General features: G+C 32.1%; 1 protein-coding gene across 3 annotated transcripts in view; it reads right to left on the bottom strand.

Annotated features, from left to right (window-relative positions):
- l(2)gl (LLGL domain-containing protein l(2)gl) overlaps window positions 1-24,788 on the bottom strand; it is a 137,684-nt gene that overhangs the window by 23,620 nt on the left and 89,276 nt on the right. For 2 of the 3 annotated variants that reach the window (XM_075375368.1, XM_075375369.1), the window contains exons 17-21: window positions 23,898-24,043; window positions 22,496-22,713; window positions 21,930-22,183; window positions 5,465-5,612; window positions 2,905-3,047 (exon numbers count right to left, since the gene is read on the bottom strand). In XM_075375368.1, coding sequence (XP_075231483.1) covers window positions 2,905-3,047; window positions 5,465-5,612; window positions 21,930-22,183; window positions 22,496-22,713; window positions 23,898-24,043 — 909 coding nt within the window. Of the gene's footprint in view, window positions 1-2,904; window positions 3,048-5,464; window positions 5,613-21,885; window positions 22,184-22,495; window positions 22,714-23,897; window positions 24,044-24,788 lie in introns of those variants that run through there. The other variant, XM_075375370.1, reaches the window with a different exon arrangement.

Raw genomic sequence — 24,788 nt, 5'->3', positions numbered from 1 at the left:
GTAAAATTGCCATTCCAGTTAATTAATTCATTACTAATTTCAGTCTCTTCTTTATGATACATAATGTGTAATATTAACATTCTACATTTATTTCAACCTTCTTATTTTTTATTTTAATGTTTTAAAAACAAATTCTGAAATTATACATTTACTAAAGAGGAATAAATTTTACAATACTGAGCATTTTATTAAAAAGATCAAACTTATTGTATTACTGCCGATTCAATCATAAGATACTGTCGTTTGTGGTCTTCTGCACTTCATACATAGGAATTTACTAACAAAATTGTGACTAAAGAGTGTAAAAAAAAATGAATTCACACACCAGAGCAAAACCAAATATATAGGAAGCTCCTAATACTGACGATTATGTGGTTAAATAAGCATGCTTAGACTTTAAAAAATGTCCATAAATAAAAAAAGAATCAAAATATATATGAGATTCAGTATCATCAAATTAAGTACTTTTTCACATGTACATAAATTTTAATCCACTTTGAAGTTTTTTTCTTAATAAACTGCATTTGTTCTACATCGTTAACGGGGTATCCATTTTAATTCAACAGATTTTCAAAAATTTTATTGCATCACTAGTTTGATATATGATCTATGATAACTACTCGCCTAGTAGTGGCCAAAAAATATTTTTTATATTTTTAAAAAAACTTTTTCTTGAGTAATAGACCACTTTCTAACTTGCCAACCGATACAAACAACCATTTTTGTCACTTTTTCCATGAGCTGTAGTATTTTTATTTTACAACATACAGAGGTAAAAAGGGGCTTTTTCAAAAGAATAAAGATGGAACTTCATCTTAGAGTACTCAAAATTCATTTTGCTACATAACCAAATCTTGTAATGTTTACTGAAGTTACGTTTACAAATTGTTTATTTTTTTCAAATTTTTGGCCCAAAATAAATAATGAAGGGCTTAGGGTAATGGGTATTTTTTTACCTTTTAACTCTTAGTTACTAATAGCACTTGTAAAAAAGAATGGACTCTTACCAAGTGTCCTTTATTAAAAAAAATGGCCGCTGAATTGTAAGATTTTAAGCACAATACGAAATCGTTCTTCAGCTGTATAATAAATAAAGTAAAAGCACTATTACTACAAGTTAAACAATTTTTTATTTTTCTGATGGATCCTCAGCCCAGTATAAAAACAAAAAAAATGTAATAAATTTGTGCTACCATCAAGAAGTCCAGGCGACCTCTGAATCAGAAACATTTATATTAATATCGGTACAGAAGGACATTAGTTTTTCTGATTGCTTTATAGGTTTACCAAAGCCAAGATGTAAAAATTGTTTGCTGCGTATACGATTGCAAGTGCTGGTTAGGCGAAGGCATTGAAGTCAAAATACATGAAAATGAAGAGGAATAGCGAATACACTCTTTCCATCAGCAGGGGTCCTGGTACTTCAATCAAGAAATTGTTGATGGATAATCAAACATGGGTTCAACTGGAAAATATTTTAAAGATTCTCACGCGTTCAGAGCATTTTCTATCAACTACTGGAAGATCACACAACATTATACCAAAGCTGAATGAGGACTTATCAGTTCTACTCAATAAAAAAAAGTGGCAGGAGCACTAAGTTATGTTAGTTAAGTTTGAGTGCAAGATTTATTCAAAACTTCCATTAGCAGGAGTAAAATAAGGTAAAAGTTAATCAAACAACTTGTTAATGTATTTGAATTGTTTATCATTTTGTAACTGACTATTTATTAATTATAAATTTATTCAATCTAATGAGTTTAGTTGTAATTTTTATAATATGGAAGAAATACATATCATTATTTTTGGATATGTTTACGATTAGAAGGAATGGTATTTTTAGCGGTTTTATTGGCTTCATTACTCATCAACCCCTTTGAGTAATAAAATTAATTTTATATGGTTTTAAAGTACACAAAAAGTACTTACTGCTGTAAAAATTTCAGATTTTTGCCACCTGTCCCAAATGTGAAACATTTTAAAAATCTTACGATTTGGCGACCAATTTTTTTTAATGATGAACATTGTAAGAGTCCATTTTTTTTACAAGTACAACTAGTACCTAAAATTTAAAATTTAAAAAAAACAGGCCTCTTAACCTAAGCCCTTCATTATTTATTTTGAGCACAATTTTTGGAAAAAAAAAAACAATTTGTAAACGTAACTTCAGTAAACATTGCAAGATTCAGTTATGTAACAAAATGAATTTTGAATACACTAAGAAGTTCCATCTTTACTCTCTCCAAAAAGCCCTTTCTGACCCTCCGTATGATGTAAAATAAGAATACTACAGCTCATGGAAAAAGTGATGATGATGGCAGTTTTGACTCGTTCGTGAGTTAGAAAATAGTCTTACTCAAGAAAAACATTTTTTACAAATATAAAAAAAATATTTTTTGGCCACCACAAGATGGGTAGTATATACCAAATATCATCAAAATCAAAAACAGTTATGCATTTATCATTTATTGAATTACAATGGAATATCCCTAAAAATTAATTACACTTTGTGAGAGAGAAATCAATACTATTATGAACTACTTACTAAAATTTATACAGCTATCTGAATAATACTTTACTGGAAAAATATGTTCTAGAAAAATTCTATGGATAGCTTTGATGCAGTCAAAAAATTTCACACAGAGTTTTTATATTTTCTCATAACTATTATTAAGGTGCAAAATCAAGTAAGATAATTATATATATACAAAACAAGAAGAAGAAACAATGATCACAGTAAAATGACAAAAGAAAATGAGCCGATTCTTTATAATTTTTAAAAAAACATTACACACTAACAATATGTATGATTGATCATAAACTTTATTTCTTTAAATTATCATCTTTATACACATTAAGCAGAATAATACGTTAACAAACATTAAAAAAAAAATTATTACTTACTCTCAGGGGGAGGTGTGATAAGTGTAGTTTCATTAGTTGTGATGACAGTGGTCTTAACAGTTACAGATTCTGATGTTGTTTCTAGTTTGCTAGTTTCATTTCTCACTATCTCTGTTATTACACGACTCTCCTCCGTACTGGCACTGAACATTAAATAAAATCATAAAAAAAAAAACAAACAGAAATGCTTACTGATTTATTAGAACTAAAATTCAAGCTATTCTCATTTTTTCCTTATCAAAAAGGAAGAATAAAAAAAATAATTTTTCTGCTTCTGAATGCTGATTAATAAAATACATGTTTTTTTGTTGTTTTTTTAAGTAATGTCTAGTTTAAAATAAACATTAATATATAGAAAAGAAAATTATTGCAAAATAAAATCAACTTTTATAAGTATATATTTTTCACAAAGTTACTGTTGACTTTTTCACCAGCTTTTTATTTAGTCTTAACAACATTTTCCTACCAGAGATTCCAAAGATTCAAAATTGTACTTTTCAATTTTTCTAACATTTTCAAACCTGAGCATGTAGGCCTTCCTTTAAAATGCAGAAAAAGATGATAATTACTTGATGAGCAGTCAAGGGATTATAAGAGATCGATTAAGATTTTTAAGTTACACTTGAACTGACTGATTCGCTAAAAGAAGTTTAAGAGGCATCATTACATAAAAATATAATTCCAATGGGTTTCATCCTTTTTTTTTGCCGAACAGATCGTCTATTTTTTTATTTTTTTTTAGCCCACTTTTTACCTACACTGTTGCTGATTCCAACATCAAGAAATTTTACGATTGAAGACCTCTTTTGGGAACTGTCAAAATGTGACAGTGATCCTACAGAGTCAGAAGGCTGAGCTGCTCTCCACATCTGGACACATTGTAATAGACTGGCATTCGTACTATGTGGAAATAAGGAAGCCGGATCCAGCCTGCTACAGATGCTGGGAGACCAGCCATACAACGGCAGTTTGTAAAAGTCAGGATAGGAGCTGTAATTGCTATAACTGTGGAGGAACAGGGCACAAAAAGGTAAACTGCAGGAAGAGTCCTAAGATGTGTGTATGTGGAAAAACCGGTCATCGGATGGGAAGCCGGGAATGTGAACACAAGAAATGAACTTGTTTACAAATAAATATCAACAGGTGTGTGGCTGCACATGACCTAGTATGGGTGGCTGCAGTAGAATCCGGGGTGGACTTCCTCATATCAGAGCCCAACAGGAGTGGTAAACACTAGTGCATGGCTTGTTGATACAGATGGTGATGCGGCCATCAGAAATGAGTCAAGTAGGTATGCAGTCACGAATATCATAAGAAGGGATGAATTCATGAAGGTGGAACTCTTAGAGTACATGTTGGTTTGCACCTATATATCTCCCAATTCAGGATTGGAAGTCCTGACAGACCTAGAGTTTAATAAGAGATTCTAGGAAACCAGTGATGCTGGGAGGAGATAACAACACAGAATGCATGGAGCTTGGAGGATTGGAATCTACGACCAGAGGCTATACGTTAACAATGTTTGGTGCAACAGGCATGGAGGTGTTGAATACCCTGAGAATATAAACTTATATTGGAAGAGGGCAGGGCTCTGCGGTTGACATCATGGTTATATCGGAAAGAAATATCTCCGGGAAAATAAACTGGCATGTAACGATGAGAAATTTAATAGCGACCACAGGACAATTGCGTTTACCGCCCTGTGTGATAGAGTAATGTATTGAAAGCAGAACATAAGATGGAAACCAACTGTTGCACAGGCTGAAAAATTTGCCGATGCAGTTGCGACAAAACTAGGAGACATGACTCCACGAAGTCCAGAGGATTTCCAGACAATTTTAAGACGAGTCAGTCAAACTGATCCAAAAATATGCAACTGTCCAAAAGACAGCCTATTGGTGGTTGGGCACATAGCTTCATTAAGAACGAGGCCAAACAAGCCAGGCAAAGCTTACAAAGAGCGAGAAAGAAACAACCAGGTCTGATTGAAATGACTACATTTGCGTACAAGTCTGCGAGAAACACACTGGGTAACAGCCAAAAAAGAATCTTGGAGCAAACTTGTTCAAAACCTGGAGGTGGATCCGTGGGGGAAGACCTATCAAATCGCAATGAAAAGATTTGGTAGACCCCCCTGGCTCCACTGACCACAGCACAGATCCTAAGAGCGGTTTTGAACCTCTTTCTGGTATTAGATGATGTTGAATTGAAATGTGGTCTTAGTGGGCAGTTTAAGTCACTGGTGGCAGAATTTCTTGAAGAGCGATCGAAGAAGCTACTGAAGCACAATGTTGAATTTGAAGGCAGCTATATAGAAAAGTAGTAAATAGTTTTTATGATGCAAAAGTAATACGGTTTGTTCATATTTTTCAGTTGTTTATTTCAAAATGTTCTTACTTTAAAAACATGCTTAGTAAAATCTCATTAGTACAGACATAAATAATTTTATAAGATAAAATAACATTCAGAATTACTGAGCATGCAGAGAAATCGAATGAAAAAGTAATTACATAAACTTTTAAATATTGTAAAACATTTTAAAAAATAAATGCTTACTCACTTAATCATATGGTCTTTGACAGAGTCAATAGTTATATCACCAATACTGCTCAGATCATGAGTTCCATCTTCATCAGCAATTCCATTTTCCCTAACTTCCACTACTTTTTCCAGCCTGTTACTGATTCGGGTATCAATAACTCTCTCATCTGTCATACAGATAATAGTATTAATTAATTATTTAACTAACAATTAAATTATTATCGAATAATAACAGGAAGATTAGTTGAAGAAAATACTGTTGCATGACAGAAAGATATGGTAGTACAGAAAAAATTATAATTTAGATTAAAATAATGTAAATGTTAGTGACAATAATAAATGGATAGAAAAGAATGCCAAAGAGCTGTAAGATAATATAGAATACAAATGGAAAGATGATTACTAGTATTAAGATAATACAGAGAAAAATTTTTGTTAGATCAGATAAAAGCAAAAATAAATACAATTAAAGAAATTAAGAAAATAAATGATATGGAACAGTAAACTCATCAAATTACCTATATAAGGTGACAAGACAGTAATTTGACAAAAATAACAAAATGGAAATAATTTATATCGGTGAACAAATCATATATGTGATAAACTAATTACCATGGATTTTTAGCTTTATTTTCATATTTTATTTGTATAATTTGGAGTAAGTTATTTGTACAACTCATTTATCAGTGTTGTTCAGAATGATCTCAGACTGACATAGAAATGGTACAAAAATAGGACCAAATGACTAAGATATTTGTAAAGTTTGATTCTTTAAATAGCATGATGTGAAATTTCAAACAAGTGCTTTTAGTTGCTTGTTTGAGAAAGGCAAATAAGATATGACATTTTCTAAAAAATAGATAAAATTAAAATTTGATCTGCGATAAAGTACTTCTTTTTTTTTTTTTAAATTTAACCTTGATGTACTTACAAAGAGTCAAGATTCCACTTTAAAGAATTCTTCCTCTTTGATTTTGAAGGTAAAAAGGTAATTTAAACATAGCTGTACATCCATTCAAGATGAAGAATGCTCAGGATGCCCAAAAACCTCTTCGACTAATGAAACCATTACAAAAATCCACAATGTTGTGTTAAATGATCACGGATTGGACATGTGACATACAAACATCTCAAGTGGCTATGTCCACAAAATTTTACAAATTCTGCATATTGGATATGAAAACGTTTTTTGCTTGATGGGTGCCACGTTTGTTAACAATTGACAAAAAATGAATTCTATAAACACTTCTTCAGTATGTTTCGGCTTGTTTAAATTTGATGCTGCTGAGTTTCTTCAACATTCGATAAATGCAGCATGGATTCACCTTTATAAGCCAGAGATCAAACAGCAGTCAAAATGGTGATTGGAGGCAGATAAAAGTTCATCAAAGTAAGCAAAAACAATTTCATTTGTAAGAACATGTATGACTACAATTTTTTGAGATTATGGTGGTGTGTTGCTTATGGGCTGCATGGAAAAAGGCAGGATTATCGCAGGGAAGTATTACACTTCACTACTAAACTGACTGAAGAGTGTTTTTCAGGATAAATGTCCACATCTGACCACAAAGAAAGTGCTTTTACACAATAATAATGCACCTGCACACATGTCTCGTCTCAGGTGCTGCTGCAAAACTCCATGATCTATGCTTCTTCATGCATTGTATTTGGCTCCCAGTTATTACTTCTTACCAAACCTGAAAAATGGCTTGCTGGAAGAAGCTTTACTTGAATGATGAGGTCAAAGCTCAGACAATGCTAATTTTACAGGTTGAACAATTCTCATTACACTGAGTGTAAAAAGTTAGAAGTCATTTGTGTAAATGTATCAAATTGCAAGAGGATTGCGATGAAAAGTTTTTTAAAAATTCTTAAAAGTTTTGTGTTTTCTTTATCAGGTTGACAATTTCCATACGGTCTCATATATACGTTAAAACATGATAAAAATGTAATAAAACCATACTGACATTTTGTTTAAAAATATTTGTATGAGGCATTAACTTGACCCTGAAGGAGCCTTTAATTTTAATTACATAAAGATCAAAATTTAAGGCAAATTTATAATACCCTGAAAATAAACAAAAAAAATCATAAAATTAATAAAAACTAGGTAAACATAATCAGACTTGAGACTGGAGACCTAAAAAAACTTAATGAAAAACTACACTTTGCCAAAAGATTTCTTGATTTTTAAACCATATGACTGCCAATTTCTAAATTCAGTATTATCTCATGCAATATCCATTCCCATATAAGGTGTGATCAAAAAATTCTGGTAAAGAAATTAAATAAAAGATAATATCAAATTCCACATCTAAATCATAATTGTAAAAGGAAACCTTTGAAATGATCTAGCCACCACTGCAATAAAGGAACGAACTAGGCAAAGTTTTTTAATGACGCTGAGATATTCAGTCCTTTCAAGAGGAACAGAACATCAATCTGTTGGACAAAATCCATGAACACAACTCCAGAAATGAAAATACAATTAAACAGCTTGTTCTTAAAAATGGTAAACAAATTTCTAAAATTATCAATGTATCATTTGGTAAGCCAATCTTCACGTTTGTTTTAAAAACGTACCACACTTGTCCTCAGTACCAATTTGTCCTCAGGTTCCTGGCTCCTGAATGGAAGGAGTACAGTGTTAAAAATTAGGTGAAAAACTGGCAGCTTAAGTAATACTAAATATAATCAGCACTCATCAAAACTCATGTCACGCAACTTCTCATTATAAAGCTTAACTAGTAACAATAAATATGTTGAACTAAAATTTTAAAAAATATACTGAAAATCATTTCTTATACCTGATGAAGCCATGTTTCATCTAAATGATCGTGTTAATAAAGATAACTTTTGTTACTGGGTAACTGAGAATACTTTACACAGCAACCAAACAGTTGTAATCTTTTACACCAGTAACCATTGAATGGTAAAAAAAGTGACACAGTAGCTTGCAGTATCTTCAAAAGAAATTAGATTATGTAAGATCCCTGCACGTGGGGGGGGGGTCCCATTCTTTGATACTCTGGGGAGTGGCGTCCCCATGGTGGTAACCGTAACCCAAGGTGGGAGGCTATTGTGCTTATGGGTGCATGGCTCTACATGCGTGAGTCTCGAACACTGCCCTCTGGGAACAGGGCTGCACCCAGTTGTATTTAGCCCTTAGACCAGTATGGGTGCACTCTGCTGGGGTGGACTGCAACTTTTGCCGATTCTCGTAGGGTGGTGATGAAGTGGGGGGGTCAACTTGAAAAAACCACCACTCAGAATCGTGGTGTGGAGGAGAAGCCAGGAGATCGGAAAGCAGATGTCGGGAAGGCTTGCTACTCCGTATGTCGAGTAACCTCTAAGGAAATGTTAGTGTCTCTCTAGGGCAGAGACAAGGAGATGTAGCTTCTAGGCAGGCTCAGAGGAAGGAAAAGAGAAGCTGCAAGGCCCAGATGTGGGAAGTCAGGCCGCACAATCAGTGCAAGAGAAGATGGATCTTCAAGAATCGGCAAAGCGGCGGGTACCTTCTTCATGAGGGTTCTTTGCTGGTAGATGATGGCAAATCTTTGGCATCGCCTCAAGCCGCTACTAAACATCTGTAGGGGATGACCGAATTTGGTTTTAGATGTGTGGTCCATGACTACAGCAAGGAACTGGTACAGGAGTTGGCTCGCCTGTTGGAGGAGATTGTCATGCTTACAGTTGACAACTTACATGTCGAGATACAGAAAGTATGTGGTTACTAGATTACTTGAGGTCTGTAATAATAGTAGTTCTGTGCCTGCTGGGAGAGCGGCTGAAGATATGCAGTCCCCATTGTTTGTGAAGGAAGTTTCAGATTCCTCGACCCAGACAGATGACTCTGCACTGGATCATCATGCCTAACATATGGCTGGCATCAAGGGCATGGTGAAGGAAGCTTTGATTTCCTGTTCCAATGATGCATTGGGGCTGGTGCTTGAGTTTTGATGGCCAAAGGACGTATTTACTAGGTGATGTCTCCCCCCGGATCTGGGTTGAGGCTGTGCCCAGGTTTTCTTATTGCCGAGGGGCCGTTGGAGGGAGTGTTTGCTGGTTCGGATACTTTGGAGGTTCTCCCAGGAGATCTACAAGCGATTGATGTCAGCAGAGGTGATCCCAAGTGGTACTCTTTCCACAGTGCTTACTCTTTGGAGATTTTTTATCTTGAAGATGATGATAGTGATCGGAAACCTTGATTATGATTATGCTGGATGAGAAGTTTGATGGGATGCTTACGGTTTTACAACGTACGCTTGCCAGGGTTGTTTGTAGGAATTGCAGCCCCTACGAATTCTTTACATAACAGCTTTGGAGCCTCAGTACAGAAATGTTTGGAGAGTGTAGCTAGGAAGGACCTGTGTGAGAAATGTCCTCCATCTCGTTGGTGGCAAACTGAGGAAACAGATGCCAAGTGAACTCATCGGTGTTATCTGTGAGAAAGGACGGGGGTCTCTTACTCTGATCTGTTCTACCAGGTTAAGAGAGGCCTTGGCATGGGCCTGGCGGCAGAGATTCTTTCAGTGAAGAAGACTGGTCTCAAGTCTGTGCTATAACTGTGGTGGAATAGGACACCAGGCAGTGGAATGTATTGGACAGCGAAAATGTTTGATAAGTGGGCAATCTGACCACAGGACTGGTGACTGTGAATGCCACGCATCTAAGGATGTACAGGATGCTACTACTGGGAAGAAGAGTTGGGGACATGCCTTGTGTGATGGTGGATACTTGCAACATGGGACAGGTGTCTTAGGCTTGGCTCCTGGTGTGGGCATGGGAACGGCATCAGTAGGCCTGGGCTACCCGACGTGTGGACTTGCCAGGTGGAAGAATAATTGAAAAGATCCAAATTGGTCCAAATGAAAAGATCCAAATGGACACGCAGAAAAGATCCGAACTGGTGGGGTTCCCCAGTCACGGGGACCCCATTAGAGTGGACGCCTTAATATAAAGAGTTAGACAAAAGATCCAGTACCGGCAGGCTGATGCCCCGCTGATCAGCCAGTAAGCGGGGAGGCCTATTTGAGTCAGACAGACACCTCCCTAGAGCAAGTATTGTTGCTTGGGTGCGGATCTGCTCTGCTCCAGGGAGCCACAGAGAAGTAAAAAAAAAAAAAATTATGTAAGATACAGTCACCATTTGCAAGATGTTATCTTAAAAGAAATTACTTCCAAATGGTATAGTATTAGCATATGGATTACCATCTAAGTATGAAAATAAAAATTAAAATAAATTTCATTACATTTTTATTTAAATTGTTAATTTCCTTGCATTACCACAAACTCGCAAATATCAATACTTTGAAGAAGTCTAACATTAAAATGAAATAACAGTATTATTCTATGTTCCATTGGGTCAAATTTTGAAGATCACCTTGTATAATTCTTGGGGAATGATTATTAAAAATTCTGATGTTGTTTTCAGCAAAAGCAAACCATACTATTTCACTCTGAATATTTTGATAGAATAAATAACCTTATCATTAAATTAAATTTTTTGCTTATAATTATTATTAAATAAACAGTTTGTTTATTCCTATATGAAGTATAATTCTACAACTTGGGCCTTGCTCAAAAAGAAAGAACAAATTTTCAGGATACAAAAAACTGGCAATCAGATTATTGTTTGGTCCCAATAAAAGTGGAATGTATAGACCAATATTTAGAGAGTTAAAAATTCAAATATTTTTTTACAAGTTTATTTTTACAAATGACCTTTGCTAAACAACTGTACATGAGATGTAAACAAAAACCAAAGGCTTTTTTAATTATGTGTGCTATGTCTTTTAGACTGACTTCGTCTTTTCTGCACAATATGTCAGGTATAATTCTACATAATTCTATAAGGTATATCAATATTTTCAATTACATTAGACATGTAGTTCAAGTCTGGTAGCCAAGTGATTAAACTTTATCTCAAAAAAGTCATGCAGCAAACCAAAAGAAAACAGTATGATTCTAATTTAGCACAACTTTATCATTAAAATGAAGTAAAAATAACTTCTATTACAAAATTATAAAAATATGATAAAATTATTTATTTACATTAAAAATAAAAAAATGTTATTAAAAAATGCATATTACCACTAAATCTGCTATATTAAAATTTCAACAAGTAAAACAGAAAAAAAATATTTGTTACTTCAATGTATTTCTTCAATATTTGATTAACTACTGTCACAGTTTCCCACATTTTTCAAAAATCTTCAATAATATTTTCACACTTCCCATGATTTTTTCTTCTTTAATTACATGTTGATTACAAATTTTCCAAGCATTTGCATCTACTCTATTAACACCTATCAATAAATTTTTTACATCGCTTAACTTACATGTTGTGTTATTACTCCTAATGTAGCCTTTGACTTGTCCCCATAACAATTATATCGGATTAAAATTGGAATGATATGGGGTAAGACGCAACACGGCACTTTTTTTTGATTTTGTGATTTTACCTACTTGATCATGAATATATTTTTCTTTAACTAATTTTACTATTTTTAAAAGTTGTACTTATTAAATGTCTTTAGTGTATGCAATTTCTGTGACTGTAATCATTCGGTAATTTCCAATTTTCATATCAAAGCGTTTGAAATTTTTTCAGTTTTCAGGCAATCATACAACCCATTCATTCATTATTATTACAGATCCTGCTGTAACAAATGTTTTAAACCACTCAATAAAATTGTCACTGTTGATTTTATTGTGATACTCTTGGAGAGATCTGGATTCAAATCCACAAACCATTGTTCAAAAATCCATTTTTATTTTTCCTACTTGTGTTAACTTTCTTTCATGTATTCATTTAACTTTTTCAGCTGGGGTATTCATCACAGTGACAAACTTTTCATGAAAATGTCTTTTATACTCTTTATTTCATCTACCTATACCTTTTATCTAAATAATAAACTGTCTTACCCTCTTCACAAAATCGCTTAATTTCTCTTAAATATTCTCTACACCATGAAATATCTTCCTGATCAATAAAGAATTATCTTTTCTGGACATGAAATGAAAATTAATTAATTTTAAAACACAATGTAATGTACTTCTAGAAAAATTTGGCAGTTCAGAATCAGTATTTAAGGCATTTTGTTCAAGTTAGGAAGCTTGTTATTGAAATATAATGAATGAACTTTTTTTCTGTGATTTTAGTCAAATTGGCCAACTTTTCAAACATTTTCACTAACCTTTGATTTTTTTAGGGATAACATGTTTACCATCAATTTTGTATTTCTTTATTATATTAAAAATTGTATTTTTGCTACCACCTGTTGCACGACTTCTTTCCGAGCTATGTCTCTAACTGCAGTTTCAATGTTAATCTTGTTTTAAGGTTTTTATATATATATATATATAGAGCTGATTATTTATTTATTTTTTTAAGCTACTTAAGGGTTTTCCCGCTTCATGTTTCACAACAGAATGACTCATTAAACCCAATTGGTACAAAAACACAGGAGGAATTAAAATTAATAAAAATAACACTAAATAGAACTATTATAAAAATGAACTATAAACTATGAAACTGTGTCGTACAGTATAGAGTAGCACGATAAGATAAACTGAAATACTTTCTTTCACTGAACTGAAAAATTGTGTGAAGCATAACGAATGATGTTATCCTTATTAAACTTCAATAACAAAAATTCAATAAAATTTTTAATCACTTATCGTCAGCATGCCACGACACCAGACAAGTGATAGCTTACAGTGCATTATTATACACATAAAGCAATAATTGCACTCGCAAACGAGAGTGATAGAATAACTTAGCTAAAACTACTGAGATATTACTCATATATGCTAAATTCATATTTATATCTGCCGCACGATTTTGTGAGACAAGGTTTATTTTATTGCGAATGGGGATTATTTTGTTTGAAAATGATGGAACAAAAGATTTGCATAAAATTTTATGTTAAAAATTGAATAAAGTGCAGTAAAGTAATGAAGGTGTTAAAAAGACTTTTGGCAAGGATATTATGTTGACACCAAGAGTTTGAGAGATACAAATGATTTCCAGTAGTCCACAAAGATACTGAATATAATAAGAGTTGAAAGTCCTAACATATCAACAACCGATGAAAATATTGAAAACAAAGGACATTGTGATTAATAATTGTCAAATCACTATTAGAAAAGTTGTTGAAGTGGAGAATCTCTTATGAATTCAGATAAACAATTTTGACTGATATTTTGGGTATGAAACAAGTAGCAGCAAAATTTGTTCTGAAACTGTTGAATTTTCAACAAAAGCAAAATCACAAAAAACATCAACAAATAATAGCTGACATCATCAATGACTTCTGAATTACTGAAAAATGTTGTAAAACATGCTGTAACATTACAATATTGAAACGAAGGTCCATTCCAGTGCCAGCTTTCTGAAGAACCAAGACAGAAAAAAGTATGATAAACTCAATCAAATGTTTAGATTCTCGGTTTTGTTTTTAATTACAACGGAATTGTCCATTAACAATTCTTACTATAAGGTTGTACAGTCAACAATCAGTATTACTTAGTATTTTTACACTGTTAATGTGAGGCAATACAAAAAAAATTACTACAAATACGGATAAAAAAAATCCTTAGATTTTACACTATAATAATAGTCAGCTTACACTTCACTTTTAATTTGTGATTATTTAGCTACAATACAGTAGAGAATACTGATGCCACAGTCTCTGTATTCTCCAAACACAGCACCCTGTGACTTTTTTGTTCCTCCCACTGATTAAGAAGAGATTAAAAGGACAAAGATTTATGACAATAAATGAAATGATGAAAATATCATTAAGTGAACTTAGGACTACAAAAAAAAAAATGTTTTTTACAATTTTTAGTATTGGAAGAAATGTGCATCGCATCTCTACTGGACTACTTTAAAGGGAACAAATCAATATTGTCTTTAATAAGTATATTTAATACTCAATTTGTCTATTGATATATCAAAACCTATTTAAAAGGTCTTCCTACAGGGTTCCCACCAAATTTTAAGATTCATTTTAATGACTTTCCTTACCAATTTAGTAAAAACTTCCCGACTCATAATGTTATGCTATTGTCATTTACTCCGCAAAATGTACAGATATTTTATTTTTTGCAGCCTCCACCATCCCCATAGCTGCCCAACTCAAGCCTTTTTTTTTACTATTATTATAATTATTATTTGTCGTGTCTGACCCCTGCCAGAACTACATGAAACAATTTCACTTAGCGTGAGCTTGCTTTTCTTCCATTTTCTTCTTTCTTCTTGGTTGCCCAGCGGAGTTTCATCTTTTGACTGTGCTCCTGCTTTCTTTCTTCTGTCCACTACCAGTCCTCTTTTTCTCTTCCTCCTGGTTCACCTCCCATTTGTATATTTTATGTTTGTAGATGTTTCTGTCATTTATATATTTTGGTGTGATTCCAGCTTTCTGGAATCATGCCATTTTTTATTTATCATTACATCCATTCATTTTTAAAGTTTATTTCTTAATGATTTTTTTTACAATATACATTTAAAATTAGGCTATTATTTGTAATAAATAGTTTCAGTAAATTACATTGCAAAGTACAAAAAAGAAAACAATATTTAATAAGTTTCTTGTATAAAAAATGAACATCTTGGTAACTAAAAGTAATACAGATAAGAAATAAAAACTATCTAAAAATAAACTAACTAAAGCAATAATTTTAAATAATTGGCTTGCACCTAAGATCGCTAAAAGGTTTTCACAAAAACTAGCCAACATTATTTTGTAAAAACGATAAACAAAAAACAATATTTAACTTGGTTAGCATAAAAATGCTACGAAACACGTATTTTAATTTAACAAATAATGTATGTATGATCACACTTACAGGAAAGCCAAAATCACTGTGACTACAGATAATACGGTACAAGGCCATGATTAATGACACAAGAGTATCTATCTAGTAGTTCCATGCTGAAATCCTGGCGCTATACAACTATCAGGAAACATAATTTTAAAAGCTGTCTTCACGTGAACTTATTTTGTACAACATTAAGAACCAACATAATCTCTACCTTAGAAACATTGTCTTTATAACAAGTATTGTGTTGTCATTGTATGTAAATGAAGTCAAGGTTTCAAATGTATCATTTGCTGCTGAAATTCTATTACTCTGACCAGAAGATCCAGAAAAGCACACACAGATATATCACAATCACCGTTCTCACAACACATCTGTTGATCAAAGTTTTAGTCTACTGACTTGAAATACCACTGGAAGTGGTATATACAAGTTTTTCAATGAAGGCTGAGAATTTCTCATCTTAATTATTTCATTACGCTGCTTTTCTTTACTGTGTGAAGTGTCTGCCTTTCGGCCCATATTGCCCCATCCAAAATGTTTTTTACACATATCACAAAAAGCAAAACACACATTTCTACCTCTACTCAACCAACTGAATTCTGGGTGTAAGTTTATATCTAACCATCAGTCATTAAGCACAGTCTTTTAGATGACATTTAAAAGCAATTAATTACCTAAAATAAAAAAAACATTCACGGTGGTTAGAGAGAAATTCCAAGAAAACAGTTTACAACCTTTAAATTTTTCAACTGTATTTTTTTATTAAAGTTTCACCAGTGAAAAAATTAACTGCAATTTGGAATATTCCTCCTTTAATGTAGAAGAATAAATAGGGAATGTATTTAAGAAAGAACAGGATATGTTAATGGCTGCTTGATGCACGATGGGGGATGCCACTTCCCGATGCTGGGAAAGTATATGGCATTACTAAAAAAAATACTTATTAATAACATAATCTTAATTTGTTAACTGTTAACAATAATTCAATTCTCTGAAATTTTTTTTCTGCAATTTTTCCTGATTTTTTAAACTATCCTGAATTTTGTTTATATTTCCTGACTTTTACTAACTCTTCCTGAATGTGGGAACCATGTTCCTACCAATTTATTAAAAATTGAATGCAAAGTTACATTTTTTGACAAGTTAAAAAAAAAACCATTGAATTTTTTGCAACTACACTTTATGTATATCAGTAACACATTCAATAACAATTAATATATTCCAAACTGTTATTATTTTCTGTATTTTTTTAATTTAGAGTTGCATCAACAATTAAAGTCATTAGCGACTTATCAGTGTAATATAACTGTAGTGGTAAATATGTAGTCTTCAACCAACTCTAGCCGACCATTCCGAGATGTGTGATTAATTGAAACCCAACCACCAAAGAACACTGGTATCCACGATCTAGTATTCAAATCCGAATAAAAGTTTTAACCTTTATTAGGATGTAAACCTGAGAGCTCTCGACTTCAAAATCAGCTGATTTACGATGACGAGTTTACCATGAACTAACCCGGTGGAGGTGGTAAATTTTTTCTGTACTGATTTTATCTGAATTATTATTATCTGTGAACTTTAGCTTTACTAAAGTTACATGATTTTATTACTCTTATGTTTGAATTTAGACTCAATTTCCTTTTTTTTATCATTATTAATTTTGTATTTTGTGACGTTGATCTTTACATGGTTTCCCTTGATCGTTCTAGCTAAATTCACCAGTAGTTTCCTTTTTATCCTTTAAGTATCACACCAACATTCCTGATATGATCTATAAATGAGAGGTTATCTCTAAAGTTCAGACTGTTTCATTGTAAAAAAATTTATTCTGGAAACTTTATAAATATTCTTTATTTCTCTTAAACTACATATCCTATATATACTTCTCTATATAATCACCAAGTGAATTAAGACATTTATAGTACTGATACACCAGCTTCAATATGCCCTCGTTGTATTCTTCAGCTGCCAGTCCATTTAACCACTGATTAACAGCATTCTTATGTTCATTTTCACCCCCGAAATGCTTACCACTCAAAATTTCTTTCAATTTTTCAAACAAATGGTAATCAGAAGGAGCTAAGTTTGGACTATGTGGTGGGCGATCATAAATTTCCCATAGAAATATTCTCATTAAATTACATGTTGGACCCAATGACCCGCAACATGTGGGCGTGCATTATCGTGCAGCAGGGCAATGCCATTGGTCAGCCACCCAAGTTGCTGATTTTGAATGGTGTGCCATAACTTACTTAAGAGTTTCACAGTAGGCTTCTGCATTTATAATTGTTCCATGTGGCATGAAATCAATCAGCAGTATGCCAAACCGATCCCAAAAGACTGTGGCCATCAGTTTGCGTCCAAATGGTTGTGGCTTGACCTTTGTTGGTCGGTTGGTGATTGAGGATGACGCCATTACTTCACTGCCATTTTCTCTCTGGAGTGTAATACGAAATCCATGTTTCATCACCAGTAACAACTGAATTAAGGAACTCATCGCCTTCTTCTGGTGGTGCATCAAAAATTCCAAAGTAGATCCCATTCGGATTTTTTTGACGTTCTGTTAAGAAGTGCGGCACCCAATGTGCACAAACATTTCTAAAGCCTAAATGATCATGAACAACCAATAATAGCTCTTGAAATTCAGAAAAAAGAAGGGCCAGGATGGAAATCACTGAGTGACAATCTTTTCTGATTTCATCATCGACTCATTTCAACAAGTCCTAGGTGATTATTGAGAGCCACCCCAAATGTTCATCATGCATGTTAATTCTGCTGTTATTTCTAAACCTTTCACACCATTTTTGGATGTTTCTTTCATTTATTACATTATCACCGTACTCAGCAAATAACTGCCTATGAATTTTAGTTTGCTTAACGTTTTGATAGTTTAAAAAAAGTATGACCACGTATTTCACAATCAGCAGCAACATCAATTTTCCTATTCATTTTATAATGTAATAACTCACGCATAATCAAAGATACTAAAACATGACAACTTACAGACAAAAATGCAGTGTATACATTACTAGCTATGACACAATTACATTACTGGCCATGAATGACACAAGTTTGCCAACCTTAAGGAGAGAAATTTCCCACCGGTCTTTACTTTAAAGATATCCCTCATAATTTATAATTGTGTACTGATCCAAGTAAGAAAATTAAAATTTAAAAAGTAGCAAAAAATAAATGAAAAAAAAGCAACCAAAATGTAAGTTTTATTCCAATACCATCACTGTTTTAACAGGTGAACATCAAATATTAAATATTGAACATTAAATATTCGATAAACCTCACTTTATTTTTAACCTTACTAAGTAAATTTTAAACCTGTCAGTTTTTACTGGAAAATTCCCAAAATATTATACTAACAAGTGATTTATTAGCAATTGTGAAAGAAAAAGCTTACCTTACATGATCTTACAAAAGGATAGAAAAAAATTCAATGTTAAACCACGCTGTTTTCCATATTACTATTGAGAGTTTTAATTTATTTAAGAAACTTGTACAAATTACAGTGAACTACACATGAAAAATACAATTTCTCACATAGTTTTCTATAATGAAATTTCAACACTCAATAAGTTAATGGATTATATAAAAAAAATTATGTTTGCGTATTTAATAACAGAGACAGATCTATCATTAAAGAATTTAACAAAATTCTCCAGTGGTCGGATTCAATTTAGCAATTTAAAAAAAAGAAAAGAAGAAAAATCTATTCTTTCCTTAATAAAAATAGAATTGTTTTTAAAAGCTTTCATATACTGTAATGTAAATTCTTCTAACCTCTGTTTTTACCAAAACATACTGAAATGATCGTACATGTAGACAGTGGCAGGATTTTAGAACATAGAGAGAAGACCAAACAATAAGGTCTTGAGGATGCACCTTCCAGTGGTGCAAGCAAATTTCAATTTACTGCGCATTCACAAGTATGCTGCTGCCTACTTGCAAAACCTTCAGTTCAAGAATGTTTTGTGAGATAATTTTATTAGTATAAATTTTTATATTTAAATTCTCTTTATTTACCATCACAACTAAAATAATGGACTAATATAATATAATGATACCTAATTATAACTATGATACCTGATGATAAGAGCTTGTTCCAGAAACGTTCCATTAAGAGACCAAGAAAGAAGATGGAATTAAATCAAGTTATTTCAAAATATTTTTATTTTATTTAAGCGACTTCAAGACTGAAAAGTATTTAACAATGCTGTAACAGTACATACATATGAAATTCCATTAACAACAAAAAATTTCATGTGGATTATTAAAATGAAGACTTTGCCCTTAACAATACAACTTCAATAAACCCAAATGATGACTGGAAACAGAGAAAAACACTGAAAATTGACCACATATTAAAACTAATCTGAATTACAGCTCTCTACCTTAATTAATTTATTTTCCACTCGTTCAATATATCATATAATGATGATATTCATTATATCATGTCATTATATCAATGATGATATCATTTATGATATATATATTACATCATAAAATGATATAATTAAATTATCATTCATTGACAAAATCATCATGGCAAATCCAACATGCTTTAATAAAAAAATGAGTTCCCAGAAATTGTCTACCCCAAAAAGGCTCCATTTTAATGAAATAATGACATTCAGATTTTACTAAAACATAAGAAAATTAAGAATAGATCACTACATGCAAGCAAAGAAGAAGAAGAAGAAGAAGAAGAAGAGGAAGATAAAAAAGAACTAGCACTGACAAAGTGTACAGCAATAAATCATAAACTTTTCAAAATGCTAAATTATACAGATAATTTATTAAAGCATGCAACATAAATAAGCATAAGTATGAAATAATAATGCAAATGAAATTCGCTAATAGCCATAGATTGATTTTATTATTAGATACATAGTCAGTTCTCCTTTGATGAAAATGAATCCACAAAGCATCTAAGTACATTGTGAAAGGCAAGCAAGAGGATGCCTGTCAATTGCACAATTAGAGGCAGTTCCTCTATGAACTGATCATCCCCATCTCCCAGGTTTCATACTCTTGATTCCTTCTATCCTGTATGAGTTTCACAGGAATCCAGTCAGGAATTGTATCTGTGGCATAATGCTAGCAGTACAGTTACAGAAAGAGATAAACATTTTTATACCTATGAAACTGTGAAAGGATGTTTTCTATTGTGGAAACTGCAAAAGAAGAGGGTAAACTAATGACCAAGATGCAAACTGGGTAAATACAGACCTTCTATTCACGGAATACAGATTTATTCCACATAAATCTCTTCTAATCTAATAATGTAGAAAAACTGTTAAAATATTTAATTTTAATTTATTAAAATAAAAGGTACAGATTTCCATGCCTTTCTATACAAAAGCTTCAAAGGATAGGTATAAAAATGAACCTGGTACCACAAGAATGTAATCTTTCATCTCAGTCTGGTAAACTTACAAAGCAAAGTTAATTCATAAATTTGACTGCCATCGAGAGCAATCTCTAGATTGATCTTGCTTACTGCAATAATAATAAAATAAATATTTTAAATGTCTTCTTTTAGCTGATTTTTATAAATTTTTAACTTTACTTTTTCTCAGATAATACTGGATCTGATCGGTACAAACTTCCAATATACAAAGTTGAATAAACTTCCATATACAAATTATAACGTTTCGATTAAATAAATTAAATATCAGTATTCCACTAGCAACAATGATCAAATTAGTTATTAATGGGAATTCCAGTAATTAACAAAGAAAGAAAGGAGCCTGGTCAATTTATCTGTAGTCTAACCTTGACAATGCTGATATTTTAACAGCATTTACAGTCAGTGTGATCCAATTTTATTTAAAAGGCCCACCTGTGTTTATATAGCAGTTACAGAAAAATTACAGTATAATTTACTGTTCAATTAGGGTATGATAATCAAAAAAATTTTAGAACTTAATGATCCTGAATCTATTACTCGCATTTATCCAAAATGCAGCAATATATGCAGGAGAACTGACTTAAGAGAAAGTTTTTTTTTAAATACTTCCATCAAAACAAACAAAAACATATTAAATTTAAAAAAGTACTGCAGTCTATTCTTTAATACAATTTATTAAAATAACAAAGCATAAAACATCCTCAATTTTCAAATGCAACAAGACAGATTTCAATTCCAGCAATATACTTCATTTAACTTAGGAAATTTAAAAAAATATATATAATAACAAAACTAAATATCCCATTAATAAATACTGCAGATTATTTAAATCTAACTGATGATAATGTAATGAATCATTAAATTTTCTTTCACCAAGAACGAAGTGTGTGCAATTAAAGTATTAAAAACCCTTTTCATAGAGCAAACTGATCTGTTAAAAATGACTATGAAACAATAGTATTTATTTTGTCAATCCCACCAAACATGCATAATATGAGTCGAATTATAATATTTTTTTTAAGTAAGATATGTTGGTTATTTTAAATTTATTTTATCGCTTTCGATTTGAAAAATTAAATATTTTAGGCCCACCAAAAAAAAAAAAAAACACAAAAAACAGTGAAACCACAGAGACAACACATAACATGACTTTTCTCTTCTTTATAACCACACTGTTTATGACTCACATTTTATCACCTGCCTTGTTGCTTTGAATTACTGAGGTTCGAACCTTTATTGTCCTCTTCATCTTCGCTAGAGCTAGAAGAGTCACTACTGCTAGATGAATCGCTTGAACTGCTACTGGAGGAATCATTGCCGTTACTTGTAACGTTGTTCGGTTGAGCACGAGCAGATTGTGGAAGATCTAATTTACACACAGGTGTTGTAACACGTGAAGCTGAAACTGTTACACGTTGAAGCTCACTGCTTGAATGCAAATAAAGACCTTCTCCGTGACATGTAAACGTTAGACTTGAAATACCACTGCACATAAACAATTGTATTAAGTCAATGCAAAGAAATACAAAATAATCATCTAATCGTGACTATTGCTTTACTGTACTCTTACGTACTCTAAACACAACAAAATTTAAAAAATACTGATTTTCTAAAGAATATATTTCTGTATTCCATATATCACATAATAGACTATCGATTCAAATGATTTAGAAAGAAAGAAGAATATTCAAACTTCAAACGATATTACAATGCGGTACTCATTTAAAAAATTAAATTTAATTAATTAAATATATCAAAAGGGAATAGTATAAATTATGAAACAAAAATAATACTTACTTAATATCTTCTCTCCTTATCACAGCTGCATTAATCTGTCTCCTGAGATCTGGTAAACTCAGAACAATTGTATCTCCCAAGTTTGTTAAACATAATAAACACACTTCATCGTGCTGACCCGCATGAAACTGAGAAACCGCAGTACGTCGAATTCTAGCACCTTCTGCAGCAGTTAATTTCAGTTTACAGAAAGGTTTAAGTGCCGGTAACGTGAATATCTGTAATAGTAATTGAGTGAACAGAATAATCATAATCAAGTAAATAACCAATTATTCACAACTGTTTGACTGAAATTTAAAGATGGTTTTCTTTCCTTAATAACTAGTTTGTGTATTTAAAAGCTAAATAATTTATAGCAAATGTTAGATTGGAAATCGGGATTTAGCACACTAATTTAAAGAGGCACAGTAAAGTTCTAATGCTGTGTAAGGTAGCCGTGGACAAAATTTTGAGATCAAATCATACAATTTTAGAGTACCATTTTATTAAAAAATTCAATCGGTCCAAAAGAAAGAAAATTTTGTCCTTAATTAAATATAAATAAGATTAATGAATTTCACATTACAAATGCGATTATGTGATGAGTAGAAAACTAATACACAAGAGATTCTATGTTTGACTTTAATCAGCAGAAATGCTTAAATATATCACCTGCATAATGGAATGGGTAGTATGCAATATGGAATGTTCAGCATGCATGCACCCACATGCACTCCAGATATTTATTCCCTAAAAAAAAGGTCTAGGAATACCCAGGCCTATAGAAAGGTCCAATCATTCCCTACAGAGAGGCCCTCTCTATACTCTACAGATTACCACAGTATTTAAATGACATTGAAAGTAGTTCATCAACATGCTGCTGGCATTAATTAATGTTTAATGACCTACAGAAACTGTAACCATAAAATATATATATATATATAAACAACCAAAACATAATAATTAGATAAGTTAAATTTACTATATTAATTTTACAAATTTATATATATGTAAAAAATGTTTGGTCAGAATTTTTTATCGTGTATCGTGTATATTCAAAAGCATTTATTTTCTTTTTTTATAAGCACTGTTGATGGTCAGGACTGCCAACATCCAGGTACCAGAAATTCTCCATTTCTTCTTCCCTTTATAGTTAGGATCTCATAATTTACCACTCATTTTATTATTGACTATTTCAATCAAACTTAAATTTACAACGAGATAATTCTTTTATATAAATACGATTCGGACATATGCAATACTTGTAACATTATACGCTTTACTGCTTCACAGCACATATTGTCTGTAGATAAAATGTTTTCATATATTTACTGCTACATGGCAAAATAAAAAAAGTACTATATACAAACAGACAAAACATATTGCATAAAATTTACAATACATTCTCATATTTTAGAATTACCTTCACTTGTTCTTCTGATGAAATAATGACTCTGTGAGGAGCATTTACTTCTGTTGGTTTAACATCCGGTTCGACTGGGTAACTAGTGCCATCAATTACATTAATTCCTATCACAGGAGCACGATGTTTTAATTGTATCTCTTTACCTGAAATAAAGACAGCTATTATTAAAACTCATCTACATACAAGTTATTATTAATTCAATCGATTCTTCATTATTCAAATAACAATTAAGCAAAAAATAGATACAACTATAAACTGTGACTATCATTTGGTTTTTCTAAATTAATTGTAGTTCTATTCATACATGTGTGTGCACATATGCACCAGTGTGGATATATATCATTTTCATATCATAAGATGCCTGTTCAGAAAATAACCAAACTTTATTTTTTTAATCTTTATTATTAATTTGAAAGATTATTGGCCCTTGTCCCCTTCAAAGTATTCCCCGCCCCTATCCACCACACACTTTTCCTAGTGGTGTTTCCACTTCGCGAAGCAGTTCTGGATAGCTTCATTTGAAATGGCTTTTAAGGTCCATGATGAATTTGTTTTGTCATCAATAGTCTCAAAACAGTGTCCTTTTAAAAGCGATTTTAATTTTGAAAATAAGAAAAAAATCGCAATGAGCCATGCCTGGTGAAGAGGGAAGCTGAGGAAGGAGTCATCAGATTTTTGACACAAAGCTGAGCGTGCAAGCGCATTGTCATGAGTGTGCGGATTTTTTCATGTAACTGTTGCAAAATGCCTTGATAGTACGCATGGTTCACTGTTTCACCTTGAGGTACAAATTCAAAATGCATAATCCTATTAAAATCAATGATGGGACATGCTGATTTTATTTTAATATTAACAATTCAGAACACAATGAAATTATTCCTCCTGGGC

The sequence above is a fragment of the Lycorma delicatula genome, chromosome 9 (genome assembly GCF_047948215.1).
Source record: "Lycorma delicatula isolate Av1 chromosome 9, ASM4794821v1, whole genome shotgun sequence".
NCBI lineage: Eukaryota > Metazoa > Arthropoda > Insecta > Hemiptera > Fulgoridae > Lycorma > Lycorma delicatula.
This window is presented reverse-complemented; position numbering and strand designations above follow the sequence as displayed.